Source organism: Platalea leucorodia (genome assembly GCF_965183815.1).
Source record: "Platalea leucorodia genome assembly, chromosome: 15".
Taxonomy (NCBI): Eukaryota; Metazoa; Chordata; class Aves; order Pelecaniformes; family Threskiornithidae; genus Platalea; species Platalea leucorodia.
This window is the reverse complement of record NC_138837.1, coordinates 13,029,878-13,053,841: the sequence shown is the minus strand read 5'-3', so window position 1 is coordinate 13,053,841 and position 23,964 is coordinate 13,029,878. Positions and strand designations below refer to the sequence as shown.

At 53.1% G+C, this 23,964-nt stretch overlaps 1 protein-coding gene across 1 annotated transcript; it reads left to right on the top strand.

Moving 5' to 3' along the window:
- Window positions 1-526: 526 nt before the first annotated feature.
- Window positions 527-9,379, top strand: LOC309597897 (ficolin-2-like; the record flags this gene model as incomplete). The annotated part of the gene is made up of 10 exons (XM_082327888.1): window positions 527-608; window positions 1,419-1,532; window positions 2,265-2,318; window positions 3,476-3,511; window positions 3,594-3,631; window positions 5,335-5,428; window positions 6,874-7,001; window positions 7,422-7,551; window positions 8,102-8,236; window positions 9,132-9,379. The coding sequence occupies exons 1-10, from the start codon at window positions 530-532 to the stop codon at window positions 9,377-9,379; spliced, it is 1,056 nt and encodes a 351-aa protein (XP_082184014.1). The 5' UTR covers window positions 527-529.
- Between the last annotated feature and the right edge of the window lie 14,585 nt (window positions 9,380-23,964).

Sequence of the window (23,964 nt, the reverse complement as noted above, 5' to 3'; positions counted from 1 at the left end):
GGGCTGCAAAGTGATGCTGGGCTGCCTGGCAGGCAGAGCGTTGGAGCACAAGCCAGGCTGTGCAGCTTCTTTCTGCCAGCGGCCTCGGCTGACCTGGGGCTTTTCATCTCCCAGTGCCTCAGTTTCCCCACCTACACAGGAAGCTCTGCCCTTTGTAAAGGGCCATGAGCAGGCAGGATGAGGGGAGCTGTCTGCACTTAGCTAAACCTATGGTTTTGCTGGTTCATTTCCTCTAGGAATGCAATATGGGAGGGAAAGGCATCCAAAATTTGCAGAGGACGGAGGCAAGGCAGGCTGGGGCAGCTGGGCAAGAACTTTCCCATCAGACTTGTGGAAAGTGGCTTATCTGGGAAACAGCTTAAGACCCAGCCAGAGTCCCAGACCTGAGAGCAGGCAGTGGGCAAGCGCAGAGGTGGAGCTTACGCTGGGTTTTTTGTTAGATAAAAAAAGGCTTAGCTGGGTCGATGCTAACCACAGCGCCTGGGACGTGGATGAGGGGAGCTGCGCGGAGCAGAGAGCAGTGCTGGCCATGGGGAGGGCAGTCCCATCCCTCCTGGCCCTGCTCAGCCTAACAGCAACGATTTGTGATGCCCAGGACACCTGCCCAGGTGAGTGGGGCACAAATCCTACTGCCATCCCACTGAGACAGCCTGTTTCATCTCTCCCATAACACAAGGAGCCTGGGGGAGGCGGGGGGGAATACGAGTTTTCTCCTTTTATGCTTTTTTTAATTCAGCTGCAAGTGGGAGGAAGGTAAGGGGGAGGATGAAGTCTCAGCAGCCACTTTACAAAACTGCTGGCTCCGACCAAAGATGTAGTGTCCTCCCCCACTCACCAGTGGGATCTCCAGGACCAGACTGTTCCAGTTGAGGTTTTCCATCCTGCTTAACAGCTTTTGTTCATGGTGCCTCGGCCCAGTTACTAAGGGATGCAGAGCAATACAAAAGATCAGTCAAGTGCTTGCTGGGTGCCAGGCACCCTGGGAATGCTGCACCATACAGCTTTCTGTCTGTATTCCTTGGGAAGGCAATAGGGGCGATTTCAAACTGACCTGGTCCCAGGAAATTTCGCAGAACCATTACTGTCCACAGACCCATCAACATCACTTACTCTGCTGTCAATACCCCCCAGGGCACCTCTCAGCTTTTGATTTATTAAGCTACAGTATATTCGTCATGCATGTAATATATATAACAACCTCCTCTCCCACTGAACTCTCCTGAAGCCAGAGAGACTCAGTGTCTAGCTCCTCTAATGTGTGAGATCCTCAATGCCGTCTGTTAATCCATACAACACCTCCAAACTCCCACCCTCGTTGCTTTTGCTTGCACTGTTCCTGACCTCCAGAGGGTTTGGTTTTCTCTCCAAGACATTCAGAGCCCTAATAATCTCCAGAAAGGCTGTCTTCATTTCCTCAGAGGTGAGAATAGTGGGACTGGGTGATGCTGACCGGCTCGCCATTCTCCAAGGATGCCCAGGGATCCCAGGTGCCGCTGGCCCAAAAGGAGAACCAGGTCTCCCAGGAACAAAAGGTGAGGTCCCAAAAGCCAGCAATGAACACTGTGATAGGAGATGGCTTTGTTGCTTTGGGCAGGGGAAGCAAGCCGAGGCTGGAGCAGTGCCTGGCCTGGCACTGGCTTCTGCTGGGGAGTCGCGTAGGAGCGGAAAACACCCCATCTCGAGATGTGCTGGTGCACATGGAGTTGTCTTTTTTTCCCTGAGTCCTGTCACAAGTCTGAAGCTGTCCTGGGGTGTGAAGTGTAATAACTCACTGGTTTCTTTTACAGTAAAAACATCTGTTTATTTTCAGAGCCTTTGCTGAACAGTCTGGGTGGGAGGGAGGCTGCAGTGCTCTCGCATGTCTGCTGGGGAACAGTTTGGGAACTGCACTGGCACCCCCCACCCCAGGAAGCAAGGGAGATGGGGGTCCTTCAGGGCTTCCACAGCCAACTCGGAGAGAAGGTGAAGCACATTAGCAGAGGGAGCAGCTCCACCACAGCAAAATCCATGAACGGGCTCCACGATGTACAAAGCTCACAGGAATTCATACGTGAACTGCAAATTAGGTCTTACACTGGCAGTACCAGTATAGTGTAGCTTCAACAGAAGAAGAGGAGTAAGATACATTGCAAGATTGAATATAATTAATAAAACCCAGCTTCCTTGTTTCTGTAAAAGGCAAGGCCCAGCTGCCCAGGCTTCTCTATCATCTCCCCTGTGGTCAGTTTGCAACGTGCACATACAAACTGGGTCTTTCCTTGCAGGAGAAATGGGACCCCAGGGACTCCCCGGGAAAGCAGGACCACCTGGTGTAAAAGGTAATGTGTAACATATTCAGCTCTAACCCATAAATCTACCCAAGTTCAGGGCATGTGCTGGGAGGCTGGGTCTAGAGAGATGAACTGTAGAGCTAGTGAGAGTCCAAGAAACAGCCTTGAAGTACCGTAGGCAAAGCAGGATTTGGGGGTATGGATCTTGCAAGGGGGGAGTGAACAGTGTCCTTGAGTGGGACCACATCACAGAGGAAGATACTACTCTTCTTCTCAAAGTTCCCCACTGACCCTTACCAGAACCCTAAAATCAGACCTCTCCCCATTCCCCACTCCTACCCTAACCTGCTTCCACCACGACAAACCTGCCCAAATGCCCGCCCTCTTGGAGGAGCTTTGGGGTGCTTTGCCCAGGAGGCCTGACGCAGGGACACGATGCTGAGTGCTTCCAGCAGCCCCCAGGCCCAGACTCGGCATGCGATGCCATTGTAACCCACTTGGCCAGAAGGCGACCACCAGGAAACAGCTGGCACAGGGTGAAGCAAGGAGGGAATGGGGGTCTCTTTGCAATGGAATGAGCCCCTAAAAGAGGAAGATGTCTGCTGAGAAATCATCTTTCACTCCATCCAGGCTGTGCTTAAGGTCATCAGCAGGATCTGTGTGCTGCAGACGTTGGAAAAGTGTCTCTTCTAAAGCAACCAGTTCCCCGCACAAGGTGGCACCCAGGAACTGAGCACTGGTGCACTGATTAGCTAGGAAAACAGCCCTTTTGCATGCTGAACATGTAGCTGTTTCCTGGCCAAAAGCACCCAGGACTTCAGCTGAAACCCCAGCAGGAGATGGGTGAACCCACTGAAAAAGCAGCTAGTGCCCAAAATCTCACAGGGCCCTGACTGAATACAGAAAGCCCCCACAAAAAGTCACTGAGACGGAGCTGTGAATCCCCCAAACACCCCAGCAGAGAGAGTGGCAGCTCACTCTCCCCTGTGTCCTGCTGTTCCCGAGAGATGCTGCTGATCAAGAGAGCAGGCAGGCCAGGGTGGCAGCGCCAGCTGGGACACTCAGCAGAGCACCGTGGCATTGCACCACTTGACAGCCTCTCTGGTACATTTGGGACATATGGGGGACTGGAGCAGCCACCTGGGGAGCCACAGTTACACTCGCATTGAGCCATCTGTGATGAGCATTTTCCTCGTCTCTCGCAGGAGCAGCTGGAGAGCCTGGCTTCCCAGGACTGAAAGGTAAATCATGCTGCGCCAAATTTATCATGTGATCTGGTTTGGTTAAACTTCCACCCTGTGCTGTTCTGGAACAACACACCAGGTGGGAGCAACTATAGAGAAATAAAAGTACCCCACCAGGTACCGGATGGGGCTGTTTGGTGACCATTGGGCCCCATCGTAGGCTCAGCCCTGCTCCGGTGCTGTGAGCAGCCCTTCTCCCAAACCAGCGGTTCAGCAACAGTGGCTGCCCCAGCTCGGGCGCCTGATGCTGCTGCCCAGCACCATCAGCTACAGAAACCCCAGGGCTTCACAGAAGGCAGAGGCTCAGATGAAACTCAGTTGCTGCTGGTGCCAGCAGAACATGTCTCTCTACCACCTCTAGCAACGGGGTAGAGGGAAAACAAGGGTTTTTTCCTGATGCCATCATCCTGCATGCGAGGGCCACTGGCACCCGTCGCTGAGCACTGTCTGCACTGGGGCTTCCCTCACTGGAGTTTGGCCTGTAATAGCTGGGGGCCAAGCGCTGCTGATCTGGTGGTTCAGCACATTTGCTCCAGCTGTCCCAGCTGCTCCCAAACCACTGACTAAAGCCCTTTGCCAGCAGCAACCATTCCCCTCTCGGGGCTTTTGACCCTGCCTTCCCGCGGGTGCGTTTCCTCCTCCTTCCCACACCCACCTGCCCTGTCCCACGTGTCCCAGCCCAGTGGGAGTCACTGGCACAAAATGTTGGTACCCAACTCCATGGGCTGGCCGGCAGCAGGTCCAACAGAGGCACATCTTGTGTCAGTGTTGCCATTTGGACCTCCCAGCCCCATATCAGATGTGCGGGGAAAATATATCATGCCAGGTCCAACAGCCCAAAAGAGGCAAGGCTGCTGTGTGGCCAGCAGGACCAGGGAGGTGATAGTGCCCCTGTATTCGGCATTGGTGAGGCCGCACCTCAAGTACTGTGTTCAGTGTTGGGCCCCTCACTACAAGAAGGACATCGAGGTGCTGGAGCGTGTGCAGAGGAGGGCAATGAAGTTGGTGAAGGGTCTGGAGCACAAGTCTTATGAGGAGCGGCTGGGGGAACTGGGGTTGTTTAGTCTGGAGAAGAGGAGGCTGAGGGGAGACCTTATTGCTCTCTACAACTGCCTGAAAGGAGGTTGTAGCGAGGTGGGGGTCGGTCTCTTCTCCCTAGTAACAAGTGATAGGACGAGAGGAAACGGCCTCAAGCTGCGCCAGGGCAGGTTTAGGTTAGACATTAGGAAAAACTTCTTCACCGAAAGGGTGGTCAAGCACTGGAACAGGCTGCCCAGGGAAGTGGTTGAGTCTCCATCCCTGGAGGTATTTAAAGAACAGATAGATGTGGTGCTCGAGGACATGGTATAGATGGACTTGGCAGTGATAGGTTTACAGTTGGACTCGATGATCTTAAGGGTCTTTTCCAACCTTGACGATTCTATCATTCTATGATTCTATGATTCCTTGTGCAGCTATGTGTCCCACCCCCTGGCAGCCACCCCGTGTGCCTGCTAGGTGACCTGGAGAGCTGCTCCCAGTGACTGAGGGTGCTGGTGTCACCGCTGTAATTACAGGAGTCTGTGCCTTGGGTTCCCACCCGCCATTGTCCCTCTGTGCTCTCCTGGGTCTGTGCAGATGGGCCTTTGATGGGCTGGTGGGTCTCCTCTGGTGGGTCCAGGAGCAGCCAGCGCAAAACATATGTTGAGTTATTCCTCCTGCCTGGTTTCTCTGTGCCTCTGTTGTGTGTGCAGATGAGCTAAACACTTCCCCTAACATCACAGCCCTCTACCAGTGCAGCAGGATTTGTCTCGAAAAGCAAATGATGCCAAATGCTGGAGGAGAGGAGGGCAGGATGTGGAAGGCGAAGAGCAATTGATGGTGTTGTTTGTCCAACAGGAACGAAAGGAGAGCCTGGATTTCCAGAAATATGGGGTGAGTTTCATCCTAGAGCCTTCATGCCACCGTTGGCTTTGCAGAGCAGAGCGTTGTGGACTCCCTGCACCAGAAGTCAGGACAGGGCAGCAATAAAAACAAATTAAGAGTGACACCGAAGGATGGAGTAAGGCAGTATCACTGTTAACCCATTTGCTTCTCACAGCCACATGCAGCTTCTGTGTGTCTACTCTGTAATCCAGCCAGGCCAGGGATGTCAGGTCCTCTAAGCACTACTCGAGCCACCTGCCCTCCGTGCATCCTGGAGGAGGTCTGTCTGAGTTTTTGAGAGCCTCAGTGTCCTGGTTTCCAAGATGAAACCACTAGAATCACCCCTATAGACATGCTGGTACTTTAAAGGCAGTTATACCACCATGCTTGCGGTGGCAGGTTCAGGAGACGCAGAGTTCTCCTGTGTGATAGTGCTCAGATTAACATAATCATTTAAAAAAAAAAGGAAAGCAAGCTTCAGTTGACCCATCTGTCTCCATGAGCTAAAGCCAAAGCAGAGTTACAACCCGCTCTGGCTACACGTGGCTGCCGTAGGGCCACAGTCACGTGCAGAGGCTCAGGCAGATTAGAGCTCCTGTAACACCTCAAAGAGAGACTGGGATGCCATTGACCTGGCCCCTCGCTGCCCAGGCACTGCTCCGCCCTTTTGTGTTTGCTGGGCATGTAAAAACATTTGAATGATAAGAAGAGGCCAAGACCAGGACCTTCCCTCTGTTAGGAAGGACACCCATGCCCACAAGACAGCCTGGTACAGCTGTGCGTGCCTTCATCAAATACAGCACACTCAGACACCTGCCCCACCAGCACCATCTCAGGTCGTCTCCCAGGGCTTTCCCCTGTGGAAGCCACAGGCGCAGCCGTAAGCTAGGGCGTCTGATAGGGACCGTTCCAGGCAATTCTTTGGCACCTGGGAATCTAAGCTTCTGTCATCAGGTGTGGGTTTTGGGGCGAAAAATAAATTTATACATAATATATATGTATATATTCAAAAGTGCTGTCTGTCCAATCCACAGAGGATGATCTGAACACTGTTTTCTGTATTCCAGGTAGGTGTTTTCCTGTGTCACCACTCCTCTGCTGCCAACTGCTCACACACTCTCTGTGCCCCCCACATGCTCCTGAGTCTGGACAAATTCCTGGATCACGAGTTTGTCATCCTGCTCAGCGCAGCTCCATCACCCAGGCCCCCAAAAGAGGCGCTGCAGACGAGAGGAGTCTGAGCACCTTAGACCATCTCTTAGGAGGTGCCCATCTGCCCAGTGACATAGGGACTCAGAAGCTGCAGCGGGGTTTGGCTCCCCGTAGGTGTGCACCAGGGTCCTGCACGGCAAAGAGCCAGCTGGGAGGCTGAAGGGCTCAAAGCTTAACGCTCCCTGGATGCGGTGAGCACGTTATAACTCCTTCCACTCCATCTCTTTCCCTGATTTGCACAGAAGCCAGAAACTGCCAAGAGCTGTTGGGTAAAGGGAAGATCCTGAGCGGCTGGTACACCATCTACCCCCAGGGCTGCAACGCCACCACTGTCTTCTGCGACATGGACACGGATGGCGGAGGATGGATTGTGAGTAGGATGAGGAGTGGGAGGTTTCTATGTCCCTACAGTGATTTTTATTAAGGCTGCAAAGGATGGCACCAAAATAGAAACAAAAAGGGAGGAAAACACACACTGAGGGGACAGCTGAGGTTCGCATCAGCAAGCCTGGGTGAATCCCTGCGGATTCTCCCGGGAGATGTCTCTGGGAGCAGGCGGAGCACCACAGACCCCCTCCCTGCTTAAATCAGCAAATCATTTCCTCCTTGTTTCCAAGGGCAGATGGAGGAGATCTGCGAGCGAGGGGTTGCCCTGGGGTTCGGTCCCCAGAGACCCACAGGAGCGTCCTGGTGCAGGGGGAGCATTTGCTGCGGGGGCTGTGCTACCGGCGCCGCGGATGCTTTTGAGGGGGGGGTGGCCTGGTGGGGCTGAGGCTCTCCTCTCCTGCAGGTTTTCCAGAGGCGCTGGGATGGGTCAGTGAACTTCTTGCGAGACTGGGACTCATACAAACGAGGCTTTGGCAACCAGCTGACAGAGTTCTGGCTGGGGAATGACAACATCCACTTCCTCACCTCGCTGGGTAAGGTCTGCCTCCATCCTGGGCTGGGGCCCTGAGCCCAACCCCTGTACCACACCTGGTCATTAAAGGACTCTGAACTTCTCGCATCTGCCTGAGGCCCCAACAGTTAATCCTAAACAGTATCCAGGCTCTTGCACCCATCGCACACAGGGAATTGCACTCTAAAAAAAGGAAAACTAGAAGCCAGGGAAGAGAACGAGCTGGTTGCATGACCTGTCATGGAGATAGGCCAACACATCTCCCTGCTAGGACTGGTTGTGATGGCAGTCATCTTGGTCACACACAGCCTTGGAGTCACAGTTGTGTGCAGGGCTCCTGGGCATGTAGCTCTCAGTGCCCATGACCACCCAACATCAGATCAGAAAAGGTGCTTCACAAGAAAACCATCAAAGATATAGGAGGTTCTGCAGGAATTTCAAATAAATCATAATCTCTCAAGTAGTGGAAGCTCCTCTCACGTTAGCTCAGGGCTCCTTGAACCCTCCCCCCTGCAATGCAGGTGTATACTCACCACCAGCCCTGCATCACCGCTGTTCACCTTCTCTTCTAGGACCCTGTGAACTCCGCATTGACCTGAGAGACTTTGAAAACAACTACTATTTTGCCAAGTACGCTTCATTCAGAGTTTTAGGAGAGTCTGAGAAATACAAACTGGTTCTAGGCGACTTCCTTGGTGGAAATGCTGGTAAGTTAGCAGCAGCTCACTGGGAAAGGCTGTTTTCTAGTGCATTTCAGAAGTGTTCAGTATTTATAGTGCAGAGCTGTATCATACAAACTCCTTGTACCATCTACATTTTGGGTCAATTTTTTAAAACCGGCCATGGTACCCGAGGTGCCAAGTGACCTCTGGGTGCAGGGACGGACAGGGACACCCATCACCCACAGAGTGTGACCCAGAGCATTACCTACAAGCCCAGCCACATGGTTTAGCAGCAAATGTGGAGCCTGGTCCTGAGCAGGACCTCATCCAGCATAACCTTCCCAACCACTCTGCAGCAGCCAGGCCAGGTTCTGCTTTCGGTTACATTGGGAGGAAATATTTGCCCACAAGGTTTGGCATTTCCCGGGCTGGGGGGCTGTTCAATACTTGCAGCATCAGCACTGCATCCCCTTAATGCCTGATGTTTTGTTTTTCTTCAAAAACCAAAAATTCTCTGCAAAGTTCAATGCAATAGCCCTCTTGCAGGAATGCGTGAAACCAACACCTGTGATAGCAGTGCTCTGGGTTTATGTGGCTTTTGTACACTGCAACTCTGTCTGCTAGGCCAGACCTCAGTATGTCTGCAGAGAATCTGCGTGGTACAAGAGAAGTGACACCCGTGTAACTGTGAGCAGAATCTGGCCCGTTTGACTCACAGACATGGATAAGTTCTCTGTGTTTTAGCAGTCCTGGCAGAGCTCAGGATACTCCTTTTCTCCAGGACCAAGGAGGAAACTTGGGCAACCATGAGAACAGCAGGATTTATAAAACCTGCCTTGCATCCAGCAAGGCCCACTGATGCCCTGCAGTGGCGCACAGACACATTAGGTTCCCTTCTGTGCTCTCTATTGCAGTAACTGTGAACGTGTGCTCTCTGCAGGAGACTCCTTATCATACCACAAGGACATGCCATTTTCAACAACAGACCAGGACAACGACATGAGCTCCTTTAACTGTGCCACAGAATACAAGGGAGCCTGGTGGTACAACGATTGCCATTTCTCCAACCTGAATGGGATGTACTGGCTTGGCGTCCACGGGAGCTATGCTGATGGCATAAACTGGAAGACGGGCAAAGAATACCATTACTCCCATAAGCGAACGGAAATGAAGTTCAGGCCAGTTTGACATGGCAAGAGGGTGTCTGACTACCACCAGGAGGTGCCACTCAACAGCCAAGAGAAGACACAAAAGATAATGTTTGAGGGCAAAATTGGACCAGGACGGATATTACAGGTTGTGCCTTCAGCCTAGAGCAGACTCTTAGACACCAGAAAAGATCAAGGCTGGTTGGAGCTCCTGTAAGCACCAGGCTCTCACCCTGGACTACCCCCGGCAGCCCCACAGATGCTGACTGAGCCCGAGCATCTTTTTCTGAAAAGTGCGTTACCTTGATTTAAAGACTGAGTGATGGTGAGGCTACTGCAGCTCAGTAAAACTCTCAGATATTATTACCCTAAATGGTAATTACTGGTAATTTTCAGTCTAACCCATGTATATGAAGCCTCCAGTGTTCTCGCAGCCTCTTTTTCTGTTGGACCCAAGAGCCATCTGAAAGGCACTGAATCCCTGACCCCGCCTCTCTCCCTGCAGGCTGTGATGGAGCCACGATGTAGACCAGCATGGAAAGGTGTGAGCTTCCAGCACAGGGCTGTCAGCACTGCCACCTCCCTCCTTCCCTCCCCACTGCCTCACACAACACATGCTCCAGGACCTCAGGCAGCCCCTCAGTACCTGGAACCGCAGTAGCATTGCCCAGCACTTCCCACCACAACACAGGAGCTCCTCCAGGCCACATTCCTAGATCTCATTCTTTAGCCGCTGTGGACCAAGAGCAGGATACAAAACAGTCTGTTCAGCAACGTGTGGTACCAAGACACTACAGTAGTCCCAAGTCAAGCCTTGCACAAGTGGACATCATGTAAATCGCCAGCAGGTGCCAGTATCTTCCATTTCACCTTGTTTCCAGTAGCATTTGAAGAAGGGCTAGCTGCTGGTGGATGGGGCCAGTTCCAGCTCGTGTGATGTTTTATCTGACTCCTAGCAGAACTGGTTAAAGGGTCTCTTCTTCCTGGACTCCTCCTCCTAGACTCCTCCCCACAGCCGACGCAGGGGAGGAGAGCCTAGTGCTACCTCCTCGCTGCAGGCACAGACCAGAGTCAGTGGAAGCAGAGTATTTATTTGTGTTATGTTCCTAGTGGTCCCAGGTTTATCACACTACTTATTGCACAGATGTGTAGCAAGGGCTGCTCCAGCCCTCCAACACTGAATCCAAACCTTGTGGGTGAGAAGAGGGAAGAGGCCACTTGCACAGCACACCACAGCAGGTCAACGATGTGCTAAGAAATAAACCTGAGGTTTTGCATCTGCCTATTCACTAGGTCCTGTCCCTGTTCACTTCTCCTTTTCAGGTACATGAGAAAGTGCATGTCTGAGCAGAGAAGTCCCATAGTCGCTTCCCCGTCTCCAGGAGCTCTGTTTTGGTCTTCTCCTACTCCCAGACAGAGTGACGTGCCCTCAGCAGGAGCAAAGTCCCACAGTGACCAGCTGTGTCTCACCAGCTGCTGATGCTGTTGTCCACCAGTAGCTTCTCAGGCCCAACGGGCTGCCACAGGCAGCTCTGCGGAACCACAGGCCCTCTGCAGAGACGTACAAGCTGGTGCTGACATCACCCGCTTTAACCTAGGTAAAAGTGCTGGATCCCCTTTCTCTGCTCCCCTCTATCTTCTCCTTTCACTACACAGAAACCTTCAACATTTAAATTTCGTCTGTGAAGGCCACCGATGTTACAAGGATTAAGAGCACACCAAGAACAGTTTACCCACGCCCATCTAGTTGATATTCCTAGACCGCCACCTGACTCCAGAGAGGAAATATCCAGGTATGACAAGCCAGCACCAGCGCCAGGTGAGGCAGTTTGGACCTGGCTGCAGAGTGAAATTCTCCTGAATCCCCTAAGCTGGTGCAGTGAGCCATGGCTCTGCATCCCCTCCAGCACGAGCGCCAGCCGCTGCAAGACAGGAAAATGCTCCCTGTGCTGGTACAGGTACATGGGGGAGAGGGTCCTTGGGCTTGGTGGTCCTCTCCAGGCACCAGGCCTGCAGCAGTCACAGAGAGGGCTTGCGCTGGCTCCAGCCAGGAAGAACTGAACCACTAAGGTCAGGATCCAGTTCTCTGGACACGTGTACATACCACCAGCCCAGAGCTCCCACCTCTCCGCAGCAGAAGGGTTCCCACTCCTCCATCAGCACTCACACCTGACCAGTGGGGGAAGAGGCAGGGAACAGACTTGAGATGTCCTAAAGGAATATGCTCCCCAAACTGTCAGGGTATCATCCAGTCCCTCTTGCTTTCCATCCTCTTGCCAAGGGTCCCCAGAAGAAAAGCAGAATAGCCCCAGTCAGTCTGGGACTGATCCTGGCCACTGCTCATCTCCGGGCTTTTTCTCTGTGTCCTGGAAAGCTCATGGGACAGGTTTGCATTTTGTGTTTGAAAACCCTCTTCTGCTCATTAGCAGATCTGGAAAGGGCCAACCCTGCAGCCTAGAAGTGACAATGTCCCTGGAGCTTCTCCAGACATTTCCCTCGCTGCAAATAATGACAAGTGAGGCTGGGGAGTCACCAGAGGAGCAGGGCTATGGGGTGTGGGGAGAGGACCTGGTTTCTGCCACATCTGGGAGCCTGGATGAGAGGCTGGAAACATCTCTGATGGCTTGTTAATGCATAGCCATCTGAAAGCAAAACCCTTCTGCATCATCGGGATCATGGGAAGACCCAGCAGTCCAAACCACCCATGGGATTACTGCCAGCCTCCAAGGGCTGCACAGAGACTCTTTCCAGGGAGGAACACAGCACTTTGGCCATGTGCAAGTGCCCAGAGATTTCACAGCTGTAAATCTGAAAGCTGATTGACTTCAAGAAACTGGACATCAGAAGGAAAGGTCTTCTTCCTACCTAACACTGATGACTACCATATGAGGAGCTCAGAGAACTGAGCTTCAGCACTGCTCTACGATTTGTTTGGATGCAGCAGACCCAGCGGCCCTGGCATAGTGAACACCTTCCTCCAATTTTCCGAGGTGTCCTTGTGAGAGGGTTGCATCTGAAGCATACGTAACTAATGCCATGTACGCGTCAGCACAAAACAAGCTGCAGCTGGGGAAGGGAAATCATTTCACTGTGGTTTGGTCCTTTTGGCTTGTGGGCTGCTGGGGTGGAAAAGGATGAATCCAGCAGCCTCTGCACTGTGCACGTGCTGCTGCTGCTACCTTGTGTCCACCCAACCAAAGTGAAGGGGTGACACCAGCTGACCCTGCCACAAACCAAGGGCACAGAGGGGCAATGGACTCAAAACAGCACTATCTCATAGGTAATACTCTTCTGTAAATTACTTTTAACTAAAGGTTTATTATGCCAGCTCTGCTGACAGAGCATGAAGCTGTTTGTTTAGTTGTGTTTCTGTCTATGCTTGGAAACACGGCATTTTAGCAGCAGCACTGAGCAGACCCAGGATGATGAAACACAGCAGCCAGGGCTGATGTGGAAAAGAACCACTAGACTTTATTCCCAAATGGCATTTATAAAAACAAACAAACGAAGACACAATGGAGGACGCCGGAACGCGTGGCCCGTGGGGTGCAGCATGGCCAGGTCCATGCCGTCAGCACCTGCGGAGCAAGCGGCCAACAGAGGGAAGAGATGCAGAGGAGGCAGCTCCTGGCCAGGTCCAGCAATGGCGAGCCTGCTGTACCACCCAGGCCCTCCACCCACCATCGCAGTTGCTTCAGTTCAGTGCCAGGACTCCGAGACATGAAATTCAACCACTGACCTGGACTTTGCGTGAGACTGGCGTGGGGAAGCCAGGCCCTGCGCTCCCAGCACAGGGGCTCGTACCTGGAGGGCAGCTCAGCAGGTTTCCCATGCTCGCCTCTCCCTCCAGCTCTGACCGGTATAGAGAAACTCTTGGTCCACGAGATGCACCAGACAAATTCCCAGACCACCTCAGTTCTCTGCAGACTCCCAACATTGGCTTTTCTAGTTCACATGGTGCCTGCAGACAGTCTTGGTCCCACCTGCCCCTGCAGCAGGCACCAAAGGTCCTTCTAGCAAGGACCTGATATCCTTCGGTCACCTGAGATCCAGCATGTGGCCTCACCATGAGCGTGATGGGGCACATGGCAAGCCCAGAAGAAACAGTTCTGATCCATCGCAGCTCAGACCGTGCTGGCTAACGCTATCCTCTGTGCTCTGTGCAGAAAATATCCCTGCACCCCCGGATCTGTTTAATCCTTGAGCAGGTTTCTTACCCCCAAGCAGTTAAATAAAACCAAAAGATCTTCCTTCATACCACAGCATCACCAAAGCATACACAACTCCACGTGCCTTTTGCCCCACGGCTGTTGCTCTGCAGGACCAGTCAGATGTACGGCTGGAGGAAGGATCAGCCCGGCCTGCAGCAGGGCACCAGTAGCACCAAGCCTTGCTGGTCCTGGGAAAGGGGTGGCCAGCAGGGAAGCAGCCCTGCAGGGGAGCACCCCTGGAACAAGACACCTTCACCCCATAACAGGCCATTTGAGGTATGTTAAGGGATCTTCCTTTAGTCTACTCTTGTGCAGGGGGGGCGGAGGAAGAGCAGACCCCAGCTTGGCAGACCAGGCAGCATGGGGCAGGCTCGGGAAAGGCTTTGCGAAAGCAATGCATCTAGCCAGGGACTGAGTCGAGGAGGACAGCTACCCTTCATCCACAGTGGCCTTTGGAAAAGGCCTTAATGCTTTCGGTGTTAGCACGTACTGTTGGATTCCTCATTCTCAAGCCTGTTCCTCTATGGAAGAAGAGCCCAGGGGAGCCTGGGAAGCCTTAGGAGGTTGCAGTTAGCTCCTCAGGTCCATCTCCTAGTAGCCAAATATGTACCCTGTGGTTTTCGTCCAACACATTGCTGTGATGCTGCTGGTGGCTGGCTCTCAGCGAGAGACACATACATATGTCAGTGCTGTTTGCACTGCTGTTGCAGTCCACTTCACTCCACTAGTCTGAAGTTCCCAAACTTGTGCAAGTCAAGTGGCCACTCTCCCTCCTCCAGGCTGAAAAGCTTCCCTTATTTTCAGTCTTCTACTTCTTGAGGTTTTGCTTCCCCTGCACCGGCAGTATCCAGCTGGGATGAAGGTATTTGCTGGGCAGTTCACTGTTGAGCAGGTTTCTTGTGCAAATAAGTCAACATCCCACAAAAGCACAACGGCACCTCTGGGGAATGAGGAGCTGCAGAAGCCCCTGGAGATGTGCCTGAGCTGGTGACCCTGGTGCCATTCAGTGCATTTCATGCCAGCTCCCAATTCCTTATGATCCCTGGTGAAAATGCACCATGCTCCTCCACCACGCCTCTGTCCCAGCACGTCACTGACACTCCCTTGTGCAGGCACCACGGCACGGAGACGTTGGGCTATACATGAGACCAAATCCAGCTCCAAGAGCTTGAGATGAGGCCCCTAGGTAGGTCTACCACTATGTGGGAGAACAGCCTTCAAGCTGTAGGTTGAAGGCCCATTGGGCTAAACACTGTACAAATACTTTTTGGTGGACAGATGAATGATCCTTGCTCCAAGAGCTTACAGTCTACAAGAACAGAGCCACAGCTCCACCACTATACAGACATTACACCTATTTACACCCACAAACATTTTGGTCCCAGCAGAACACGTCTTTCAGACCAATGGCCCAGCAATCAGCTGATCTGGGGGCAGGGACACGACTGCTCACTTACTTCTCTTAACTTGCAATGCCAGACTATTTCTAGCCATTATTCTTTCCACCTCTGGTTTGGATCCGCAGCCCCAGCACCCTCCTCTGGCCCACAGAAGAAAACATGGTATTAAAACCAAGTCCTTTCCTGGCTGCCTGAGCCCTGGGGCCCGGGAGGGTGCCCCACATTGCCGAGGAGGCGATGGGTGCTGGGCCAGACAGAGAAATGAGGGAGATGCTGGATGATGCTGGACCCAGCTCTCCCCCGTTTTGGCCTCACAAGCTGTTGGCATTGTGCTTGTTGACGTGTTTGCAGTGGGATGAGAAGTGGGGAGGCAGACCCCTCCATCTTTGAGCCCCAGTTGAGGGTGGCAGGGAGAAATCCAGACTGCCGTGATGCTGGGACATGTGTCTGACAAAGCTTTTCTGAGAGGAGATATTAGTCGGTTAGTTCGTATCTCGATAAGGCACACCCTCCCCATCGCCTCGGCCGGTGCAGGTCGGCAGCCATGGGTGGCCCCAGCTGACTCCAAAACCTTGCCGGATGCCTCTGTGCCTGGGTGCGCCCTGAGCGCGACGCCAGGAGACCCAGCCAGAGACCTTACAGAGCATGCCTGTTCCTGCAGGGCTGTTGGACGGCTGCTTTAAGGCTTTGAAATATGAGGTGACCCCGAGGCTCACCAAGCACCCCAAAGCCCCTCTCCTTCACACTGCACAGGCCCCAGTCCCCCGAGAGGCGATTTCCCAGGGCCGTGGGGATGGAGAAGGGGAAGACCCTGGGTCTGGGGGGCACGGGGAAGCAGGAGAGGACGATGTTTCTGTTGGGGATTTGGAAAGCATCCTCAAGGGAATTCAGGTCCCTCCAGGATCATTTGCTTTTAACAAGCAAACAGACAAAGGCTGCTCGGTGTCCTAATTACATCTGTTAAAAACCTTAGCTAGGAAAAATATACCCTTGGTAAGTACCTTCTCCATTTTTAACCATGTTTTCCACCCAAGAAATTAGAAACCGAGACTACGATTAAATAAACACCAGCACATCACTTAGCTCTTCCCTTCCCCACCTTCCTTCTTCACTCCTGACCCCCCAGACAGTTAATTTACAGTTTCGGCAATTTTCTGCCAAGCCTCACAGGAGGCAGGCAGCTCAGCCCGAAAGCTGATTGTCCCTCCTAGGCTCCAGGCTCTCCGCGACATCCTCCAACTCATCCAGGATTTCGGAGAAAGACGGCCTCTTAAATGCTTCCACCTGGAACGAGAAGGGAAAGCTGAAGAGGACACCCCAGACAGGAGGTGGGTGCTCTGCAGCAGCTCAGCTGGGTCCCCCAAGGCTGGGCAACGGCATCCATCCAGCATTAGCGCTGGTCCGGGTCACACACCTGCTGGTGGAGCCTTCTGGCATCACCACTCGGTGATCAAGGCCCAGGCTTCTGCAAACGAGCAGCCACAGGACAGGGCCCATGGTGTGGTACAGCTCAAGCAAAGGCAGCGAGATGCCGCAAACCAGCCCGACATTCCCCGACCCAGACAGGGTGTGGGAACTGCTCATCCCAAAGCCCACCCAAACAGTGCAGGGGCAGGCGTTGTGCAGGGAAAGGCGGCAGGCCGGTATCAGGAGGGAGATGTGTCATTCCCTGAGCTGCTTCACGACAGGCAGGACCTCTCTTGTCTCCCTGATGCAGCTCATCCTCAGCGGGCCGTGATTCCCCAGCCCTCCCAGTGCCATCTGGGTGTACCCAAAGTGAGGGACATGGCCTGGGGCACCCCATCCCGCACCGGACCATCCTGGGGCTGCCCTTTGAGCCTGACCCCATGGAGCCAGCCTGGGGGCTGCACCAGAGACTCCCCAGACCTGCACATCGCACAAGGGCAGGGAAGAACAGCCCCAGGGGCCATTTCTGGCAGAAGCCTGTTATTATATCAACCTGCACTAGGAAGCTGCCTGTCAGAGATACGAGATCTGAACACATATAAATCTAAGCCAGTTGCTGATGTGAATCACTCCTCTGATTCAGGGTAAGTTATTCACACATCCTCGGGACCCAGGCAAGGATTTATTTCCATTTGCTGCCTTGAGCTCCTAGCAATTAGGCACATTATGATCACCCAGCTTCTCCACTCTCTGCCTGATTACTGCCTTTGTTTTTCTCTTCCTTTCAGAGATTAACTTGAATCCTCGCTTTTGCTCTGCTTTGCCTCCCGAGGCTTTGGGCGGCCCCCCAGCTTTCACCATTACCTTTTATGCTAAAGCAAGAAAGGTTCAAGAACTACGCTCTGATGATCTCTGTAACACCAGGGCTGGTAACGGCAAGGCAGTGCCCTCCAGAGAGGATCAGCCGGGTGCCTCTGCCTGCGGCCTGGCTGCAGGAGGGACTGGACATCATCACCAACCTGCTTCCCACGCTGGGGTCAACGTGCAAGGGAACAGGCAGGACCTTGGGACGTTTCGGGCTGTAATACACGAATTAAACACTGCTCCTAGGGGCAAAACTGCACGGTGGATGAAAGCATACTGCTGCCTCAGGAAGATCTCATCACTTCACAGCTCAAGTGGCAGAGCCCTGTGGGCTAGCGCTGGAGTGGCAGGTTCAAGCTCTCCAGGGTTCACAACAATGTTGGTTTCCGTCACACAAGTGTGATACAAACCCAATAAAACCAAAGGAGAAAAAAAAAAAAACAAGCAAGTATCTCACCCGACAGCAGCCGGCAGCGAGGTCCATCACCCGCTTGGGGCATTCGCTGATCATCCCTTGGAAGGCAGCAACATCCAAGCCGTAATCCTGTGAGGAAGGGGGAAGAGTATGTAGAAAAGACTTCAGCTATAAAGTCCTTTAAAAGCTCTTCATCCTTCTCAAGGTGTTAAAGCACAAAATGCTCATGGTTTAAAGCTTTTAGGGTCTCCATCACAGCTATTTTGCTGATGGCTATGAAAAGGTACTGGGCCAACATCAGCTCTGCAGGACTGCACTGATGGTAAATCGTTAGCAGAGCTGGGAGACTGCAGCATCCTTCTGCTCGCTCTGTGCTGTCCCTGCAGGGCAGTACGTGTCCTCCTGGAAAAGCTCAGACTAAGGCAAGAGCCACAAAGGCGGAAACCAGTAGAGGAACCAGCCCCAGGTGCTGAGCAGTGGCTGCTGAGGACAGGAACTGCAGATAATCTGGTCCTCCAACAGCAGCTGAGGGTTGGAAGGGTCCAGCCAGCTGCTGCCATAACTACAGCTTTGTCCCTTCGGACTTCAGAGTCTCCGACACGTAATTCTCCTTCATCTTGTGAACGCAGATGCAGCGTTAGTTCCTGTTCAGTCTCACAGAAACATGGAATAATCTCTGGTCACTGCAGGTTCTTTGCGTTTCTCCTTGGAAAGCAGCAATTTGCTGTTTTCCTGCTGGATTTTCCACCCTTGTTCAGGATAAACTTTCCCTTCCCACTTTGTGGAAGGGAAATGTTGCAAATGTTGAAACAAGGAAGGCCATGTTTTTAGGGAAGCTCACTGTTTTCACATGAACTGTGTATTCACTGCAGCCTATCTGTAAGTAAATGTTTGTGATGAAAGTTGTGTTTCACCCGCCACTTCAATGGAGAAGGTGAAATGTAAAAGCGAAATGAAGTATTTGGAATTAAGGTCTTTAAACAGAAGTACTTCATCTCAAATTGTTGATCTAACAAAAGTTTTGAAACTATAGATGGCACTGAACTCTTGTGCACTGAAATTTTTGAGATCAGATTTTCTCATGGAAAAACCTCTAGAGAGAAACCTGAGTGTGAACACATACATGTGTGCACAGGTCGGTCTGGTCCAGAGGGAAGCCACAATCTGGTACCATGGAGAAAACACCATTAGATTTGGCTGTAGGAATCATTACCTGAGTCCTGGGAAGCACTTCGGGGTCAGCTGGGATCCTGCCCAGGATTTCGCAGAGGACAATGCCAAAGGAAAACACGTCCACCTGCAGGAGGGGTGGGAGAGCGGGAGGTGGGACAGGGCATGCACAGAAGCAAAGCATGAGAAAGGGGAGTATCAACAACAAGGTCCTTCCAGCAGTTACACAAAAGCCCATCAAAAACGCCCATTGGAGATGGAGGCAGCAAACCCCTAAACTTCTGGGCTTCTGAACCCACACAGAAACACCACAGCCCCACTTGGAGCCCAGCCTCATCTTTGGGAAGCCTGGCCCCACGCTCTTGTTCAATGTGTCTGGTGCTTCTCGCACAGCTCTGGCACCCCCACAGATCCTGCAACAGGCTCATCGGGCTGGAACTCATCAAGTGTCTTCCTCAGAGAGGCTTCACTGTGTTTGTCCACGGCAGCAATCCATTTCCCTAAAAGTTTAACTTAACAAGGCCACATAAGGAACTTGAAGTTGCTAAGCAGAGTGTTACTGAGCAAAGGTCCAGGTAGCAGGGCAACGTTTCCTGGGGAAGGAGGGAAGGGCTCTTCTGCTGTTGGGACATGTCACCAGCAAGCAGAGGAGACATCCCCCACGCTCACTCGGGAGCTCTGAGGATGAACAAGGAGCTGGGAAGCAGCACCATACCTTCCGGTCATAGGGCTCTCCCCGCAGCATCTCAGGAGCCATCCAGAAAGCAGAGCCCACCAGAGACAGCTTCCTCTCCACATCCTTCACAGGCAGCTCCACCACCTCCCTGGCCAGCCCAAAGTCAGTCACCAGCGCTTCACGGCCCCGCGGCGTCACTCGAATGAGGCAGTTCTGAAAGGAGCCCATGGGGCACGGCATGAGACGCCCGGCGAGGAAGGGCCTGGACGCTCCACTGAGCAGCACCTCGCCAGCCCTCAGCCCCACTTTGCCATCACAGGCTCTCCCCTCGCCAGAGACTTGCGTCCTGGCAGCACACACGGAGTGTGCGGGGCAGGTTTGGGATGGACCGATCACATCTGAAGCCAGGACAAGTCCTTTGAAGAAGTGGTTCAACAAACATGATGATCCATGTCCTTTTATCTGAAAGAAACCTCGAAATGTGCATGTCGACCCTGTTCACTGTTCAGCTGAAGGCAGGCAGGATCACAGCCACAGCCCTTCTCGCTGCCCACGGCTACACATCCCTAATACGGCTTTCTGCAGGAATTCCTATAAAATTATCTTAAGGTTTCTCAAAACCCCAGGGGTTTCGGCCTGTTCAGTTCCCCAGGATTTCCTCCTCAGCGTCTGCTCCCAGGGAACTAGCAAAAACGACAGGTATCTTCTCCAGATGGCTCTCACTAACAACTAGGTTTCAAGTGAGCACATACACACTTCTCTCCTGTATCTTCAGCCATCATCACTGCAGGTTTCCTAGGTTTCCCTGGGGAAGGATGAACCTCTTTCAGGGTGGAACCATCGCAGCGAGACAGAAGGGACAGGCAGGGACCTCCAGCACTTCCCACAAGCAGATCTGGAAAGCTCCTGAGCTCATCAGTCACCACCAAATAGGAAATTACATCTCACCTGACTTCAGATCAGGCTCTTGCCTTGTCCTTGCCTGGTGTTTGCGATTTCATGGTTAATAACTGAGGCAAGTAAACAGCCTGACATGACAAAGGTGAGTTTCCTTCCTGTGCTGACGTCTCTCAAGACTGTAATGCTTGACCGGCTTCCCCACTGCCAACCTTCATCAATATTTCAAGTTTCTCTTAAAAAGCTCACAGAGCACCAACAAAAATGGCTTGTAAGAGATACACCACCACCTATCCAGCATCAACTGCAAGGGCTTGCAGCCTCCATTTCCATGAATCACCAAGCCAGCCTCTGGCGTCAGCTGACACAGATATGGTCCAGGCTGGTGGCCAACTCCTCAGCTCACATTCCCTGTGATATCATGGACACGCTGCAGATCCACCTGAGGTTTGGATAGTCTTGCCCAGGAGAGATCAACAAGGCACTGCCCCACCATGTTCCTACTGCCATACCAGTGGCAGAGGAAGGGCCACATCAAAGCCTGTCCCCATAGACAAACCTGAGAATGGCAAAGCCGTTGATGGGGACTGTTCCTGCCCCCATCAAGCAACGTGAGCCCACGCTGAGGAAAGCAGCCTCCCAGCCAGAGGGCCAATCCACCAGGAACATGATGTGCCTTTGTGTTACACCCAAAGCCTGTCTCCAGATGCCAGTTTTCACAGCTGGCACGCTGCCACCCGTGGGGCTGACCATCCTAAAATTGGTGACCTGGACCCTCTGGATCAAGGAAGAACAACTTCCCTGGGCTTGAGTGAGGAGATACACATCTCCTGAACTCTGCTGGTGCTCTGCACACAGACAGGGACCAGCTCACATGGCACTCACTCCCAGAACCTGTGACCAGCTACTGGTAGCAACAGCTTCCTCCTTGCTGTGAGCAGGAAAGGAAATCTCTAAATCTGGCAGAGCTTCTCCTGCAACTGTAGGCAAAGAAAACCACGTGCAATCCTGCAGACATTTCTATCTGGTTTCTCTTCTGACAGCAACAGCACTAGGAGCAATATATTTTTATCTCTATCTGGGTCTCCTGCTTGGCAAGCGATGAATGCAATGTAATGACAGGTTTTATCAAGAATGCCTCCTTGCCTGCAGAGGGATTAGCGTGGAGCAGAGAGCCAGCATGAGGCCTGAGGCCTCCTGGTTACAGCCCCATGGGGTCCCTGTGTGGTCCCCTAACACAGCCACCTTCAGCAGTCCAGGGGTGACGTCCCCTTTCCAGCTGCGTACCTTGGAGTTGAGATCTCGGTGGTAGATGTTCTTGGAGTGCAGGTAGATCATGCCTCTGGTGATGTCAGAAGCTAAGTCCACTTTTTCCTTCCACGTCAAAGCAATGTCTTTGCTGGCCAGGAGCTCCTCCAGGCAACCCCCATTCACGTACTGTGAACAGAGACAAAAAGCAGGTAGCTATGCAGCCGGACACGGGCTCCCCTGGAGCTTCCCAGCTGCTGAACCCTCCCTCGCCAGCCCAGGAGGCCCTCCTTTGGGATGGAGGTTGGGAATGCCACTGCACACAGGGGCCCCTGTGTGGGGCGTGGTGCAAACACCCCTCCTGACACAGCAAGTCACTGCCGGTCTCTGGGCTCTTCCCCGCTGCAGGGACGGCTGTATAAGCCATGGTCCTCACTCACGGGCAGCAAACTACAGGCAAAAAGCCTGGCCATGGCTCAGTCAACGCCTTCTGCCACCGACAGCGTAGGAACAAGGTGAGACCTCCCCAGTACCAGCCCAGGCTTTTCCATTAGACCACACCACCATTCCAGAGCCACCCTGGAGGTCCTGCCACTCTCCATCTGCTTTACTTTCTACTCCTGCCCTCCATCCCTGGCTTCTCTTCTCCCTGCCAGCCGGCCCATTCTGGCCCTTTGGTGGTACCAAGCCAACCTGAAACACTTTTTGGCTATCCTGCCTGAATCTCATGGCCCTGCAGTGACTGTGCCCCAATCCAGCTGTGACCAGCTGTGGGGCAGAAAGGACCAGAAGCCCCTCCGAGGCAATCTTGCCAGTCCAGAGCCATTCATGGGCGCAGGAGTCGGACAGGTGTAGATATGCATTCCAGGATATCTGCCATCCTCCCTGCCAAAGAACTGCAGGGTCCTTGCCTGCCCACAGCACACTTACAAGCAAGAAACCTTTACCTCCAGAATGGGGTACAGCTTGTCATCCTTCACGCATATCCCAAGGTACCTAAGCAGAAGAACACGCCACAAAAAAAGAAAAGAAGCCGTCAAGGTTCAGCTCAATCCCTCATTGCAGAACTGCTTTAGAGACACCAAGCCAACTCCAGCCCCCGCCAGTGCCCCCTGCTCATGGCCGAAGGATGCGCCCACCTGACGATGTTGGGGTGGGACAGCTTCTGCAGCAGGCTGATCTCACGCACAATCACCTCTTGGTCCACGTCGTTCTTGTAGATCTTCACCACCATCACTTTGCAAGCAGCAGCCTGGGTCACCTGGAGCCGAGGTTGGAGCAGGGCATCTCTTAGCTTCCAGAGGTCTGCCAGCCCCTCTGGACGACAGCATCGCTTCCCAACCAAAGGCCTGAATCTCATTTCCCCGCTGCCCAGAGCTTTGCACAGTCATTTGCACAAGTGCAAGGTGCTGTCCCTTCCACATAAGCTCCACTCCAGTGATGCCCACCTGGGTGGCTGGGGACAGCTAGGTCCCTCCTGTCCCAACACATCACAACACTGTTTCTCTGCCAAAATTTGTGTGTTCCTTGGGCTGGAGCAGTTTCTCAGCCCGTACCAGGTTACCGCAGAGCTGACCTTCTCCCCTCCAATGCCTTGCCATTCAACGTCCCTTCCCAACCGCAGCCTGCCCCACATCTCCAACCCTCCTTCCTTCCTGGGTCTCATCCCTGCACAAGGCTGCTGGCCACACTCCTCATCCCCAGTTCTTCCTGCAGCCCTGCCCGCGGCCATGCCCACGGCCATCCCTCCTCCACCCAGGCTCTGCCAGACAGACACAACAAAGAAAGCGCAGAGCCAGCTCATTTCTCCCCCACATCCCAGGATAGCGGTCCGTCTGCTTCCCGGCCACATGCTAACCTGAACCTCTGCTATGGATTACCACCCAAAATTTCATTCCTAGGGCTTCCCCTGGGCAGGGACACTGGAAGCAAAAGAACAGAAGACAAAATGCTCTTCCCCGCACCTTACAACACTGAACAGACTGAGCAGGCATTTTTAGGAGGAAATTTTCTGTCCCCTGTGGAGGCACCAGGGTTGGGCAGTAGGACACGTAGGCTGCAGGACATGCAGGGGTGCCCTGGTGCTCAGTCCCGACAGGACCACCCAGGGCCTCTGCACTGCAGCTCATGTTAGCTGGGCTGACGATCCAAACAGCAGTTTCCAGACCACATCACAGAGCATTGTGGTACTTTAACATTTCCATCCTCAATGAACATCTGTTTTAAGGAGACTCATGTATCAAGTGTGGCCCACACTGATGTTCTGACAGCTCCCCCAGGACTAGCAGAGAATCCAGCCACGTGTTTAATTTTCTCTCATCTTGAGGTTTTTGGGGT